General features: G+C 38.4%; 1 protein-coding gene across 4 annotated transcripts in view; it reads right to left on the reverse strand.

Moving 5' to 3' along the window:
* Positions 1-3,119, reverse strand: part of LOC124169212 (inositol polyphosphate 5-phosphatase E) — a 49,839-nt gene extending 46,720 nt beyond the window's left edge. For 2 of the 4 annotated variants that reach the window (XR_006867057.1, XM_046547743.1), the window contains exon 1: positions 1,913-3,119. Coding sequence is in view for 2 of the 4 variants with exons in the window: in XM_046547743.1 (XP_046403699.1) it covers positions 1,913-2,862 (950 nt within the window). In the remaining 2 variants the exon portion in view is untranslated. The remainder of the gene's footprint in view (positions 1-1,912) is intronic. The other 2 variants (XR_006867058.1, XM_046547734.1) reach the window with 2 other exon arrangements.
* Positions 3,120-3,183: the final 64 nt, after the last annotated feature.

The following is a 3,183-nucleotide window of genomic DNA, read 5'->3' on the forward strand; positions in this document are numbered from 1 at the left end:
CATATTTGCTGACAAATTCATAGTTCTTAATGTGCTAAGATTTAGGATGCTTGAATTTTTACATTAAGGTCATTCAGGCAAAGTGTGGATGAAACTCTCCGTCTCCGAAAGGCTCCGTCTGTAGTCTAATCAGACATTGAACAATTTGACTATAAATGTACTCCTAGTGTTCAATCCAACCAAATGCAGGCCTGTTTAAGCCCTAATTCTTCTGTGGAAAGTGATTCTGCATCCGTGGGAAAAAATTTACATAGATTTTTTCTTTCTAAATCATATGACTTACTTACCTGTTGTGTGTTGATAGCTACACTAAAAAGGATAAAGTTTTCACATGAACACGACCAGTGCCAGTCATGTGAATGAAAAACTTAGCTCCTGCTTTGCCTATTGGGGTCTGCCCATTATAATAGTTGGCAATAAAGGACCACCATTTTATTTTTTGGAATTTATTGCTTTTTTCACCAACTGATCAGATTTGATTTTAGTTTCTGAAAGTGCACTGCATCACCCTGAAGCCAAGGAATTTGCTGAGGGCCATGTGCAGACCATAAAATCACATTTGGACAAAGCCCTTAAGAAAAACAATGGCTTGTTTGTTGCTATGAAATTGGCAACTTTCTTGTTAGCATATCATACCACCACATGTACTGCCACCAAAATGTCCCCAGCTGAGGTAATGCTAGGTTATGAGTTTAGAATTTTGGTTAGTATGGTAAGGCCTAATCCTAATGCTTATGTATCATCTCAAAGGTACCTCAATGTAAATGATATTGTAGAACTAAAGCTGCCAATTAATCATTAACCCTTTTTCATCACCATTTAAAAAACAATAAGCCCTGCTTTGCTTCAAGTTGCAAATGGTAATATGAGTTATTCAATTAAGTGACAATCAAGTGTGCTTGTCCTAACCTGGTGCCATTGTTTCTGTGAGAAGGAATTGATTAGTGATGTACTCACACCCGAGATACCGGTGGGTTTAAATGCTACTACTGTTCCTTCACCCCAGAACCCTAATACCCCTCATGTCACTCAGTGTTCTGCTGTTGAGCCCAGGACCCCATCTGTGTGTCCTCTTGTTGACACTGCATCTAGTCCTGTACGCTCTTGTCCGAAACTACAAGTTTATGCAACCAGTCCTTCGTCCATGGAAAATCATTTCAAAGCCCATTAGATTTATAGTAATTTCTATTCTGTTCAATTTTGTACAGCTTTTTTTGTGTTTTTGTATAGCAGTCAAATCTTTAACACGCTTGACTATGGTAAAAAAAATTCTCCCAAAAATTTAATGGAGAAGGGTAATGTATGTTTCACAGTTATGTTGGTAATATAGCTGAGTATGCTGGCAATGCAGATATGTACACGACAGTGTACTGCATTGGGTTAGTATAGTAAAGATGGAGAGCCTGAAAGAACATGTACTTCTTTGACCTAGATCATGATCCTGGAGAAGCATTTAGCGAATGAGAGCAGAGACTCAGCACAAACCTTGAATTGATGGCAATAGGGCACATAATTCTCGAGAAATAGGACTGAAAAATAGTGCTTGGATCAAGAGAGTGCAAGTCAGAAAGGCATTTTTAAAATGTAAAAATTTTTAGGACCCAAGCAACTAGCCATGACAAATGAGACTTAAAATTGTAACTTCGGCGGAAGGGGGGGAAAGGAGATAAAATTTCAATTTTTTTTTATTCTGAATAAATTTATAGAGCCTGAGGAGTCAACTCATGGTAAACTTCTATACTTAATACTTTACTACAAAAAGGCAGATAAATTATAATTAAAGTATTTCTCCAAACCATCATTTAAGTCTGATTAACATACCCCTTACTACCCAGTTCTACTATAGTAATAAGGTTCCCAATTTAATTAAAGGTTACATTCTAAGTCTCAGTTGAGCTCGCAAAGAACTTACCTCTCCCTCGCCTTGTTAGTCGGTATGAGATGAAACACTTTGGCTGCAAGAAGAGCCTGTTTGGCTAACCCCTCCATTGACGGACTCAAATCAGAGGGCTCTGATAACACAACCATCGTACTTTCTTCTCTTTTCAACATCTTTTCACTATCTATCTCTTCTTGAGTGCATTCATTGCCTGCTTCTTCTGTTTCCTCACATCTTTCTTCTTTTCTGCATATTTTTAGCTGTATGTTTTTCTTACTTTTCTGCGAATTCTTCCGCAGAGGTACGGCATGAGATGATTTAATGGAATTGAGTGATGCAGAAGAGGATGAACAAGAACTTTCCTGGGAATTCCCTCCCTTCATGAATATATTTCCTTTGACATCATGGTCACTTTTACTACGAATTGCCTTTGATAAATATTTCTGGCGTAAATATAAATCCGTTGCACTATCTGACGTTGCAAGTTTAATTTTACTAGAGGATTTAACTACATCTTTCGTTCCTCCACAGCTAGATAATTTAGTTTCTTGGTCGTCGTGCTCCGACATACCAGCCGTACTTCCTAATGAGCGTGCGGTTCTATCATCTTCTTTTGCGGTATCAACTATCAGGCACTCCTTTGATAAAGCCAAACAAGTATTTTGCTTGAATAAACCTCCAGCCAAAGATAAACTAGCATTAGAATTCGTGAAACAGCCGTGTCGAATAGAAAATTCTTGGCCAGGCACGGGTGGCCCAGAATTTCTACGGCAACTCTTAGCCTTTTTGGAACCCAAAAGAAGATAATTATCTGAGGGCTCTTCGAAGCTCTTCCTCTGAATTGCAGGTAATTTGTGCAGTGGAGGAGGCACAGAACTGGATCTCTTTTTATGACGTAGTAGCTTCGCTAATAGTTTCTTAGTAGAATTACTTCTACTCGGCTGTGATTTCCCTGAACCAGACGAAATATCATTGCCATCCATGGTGATGCAACAGACATACAGTCTGTAAGCCTCCACTGCGGAACAATTACATTAATTAAATTAAAAGGCATCTGCCCCAGTGACCTTTAATTTTCAAACGCCACGTATTCGTCAGCACTAATTATGACTTTCTGATGATTCATGACCAATTACTACCAATTTCTTAATTTCTCTAGATTCCAAACGGTCGTCCAGTTCCACTGAAGCACAGATTGCTCACATTATAAACAAATATTCTTCTTTTCTGCGCTTGACTTCAAACAAACACCTATCGACTTTCCGCAAACATCGATAGGTACAGAAACGATTGTTTTCGATATT

This window comes from Ischnura elegans, chromosome 1 (assembly GCF_921293095.1).
Source record: "Ischnura elegans chromosome 1, ioIscEleg1.1, whole genome shotgun sequence".
Classification (NCBI taxonomy): Eukaryota; Metazoa; Arthropoda; class Insecta; order Odonata; family Coenagrionidae; genus Ischnura; species Ischnura elegans.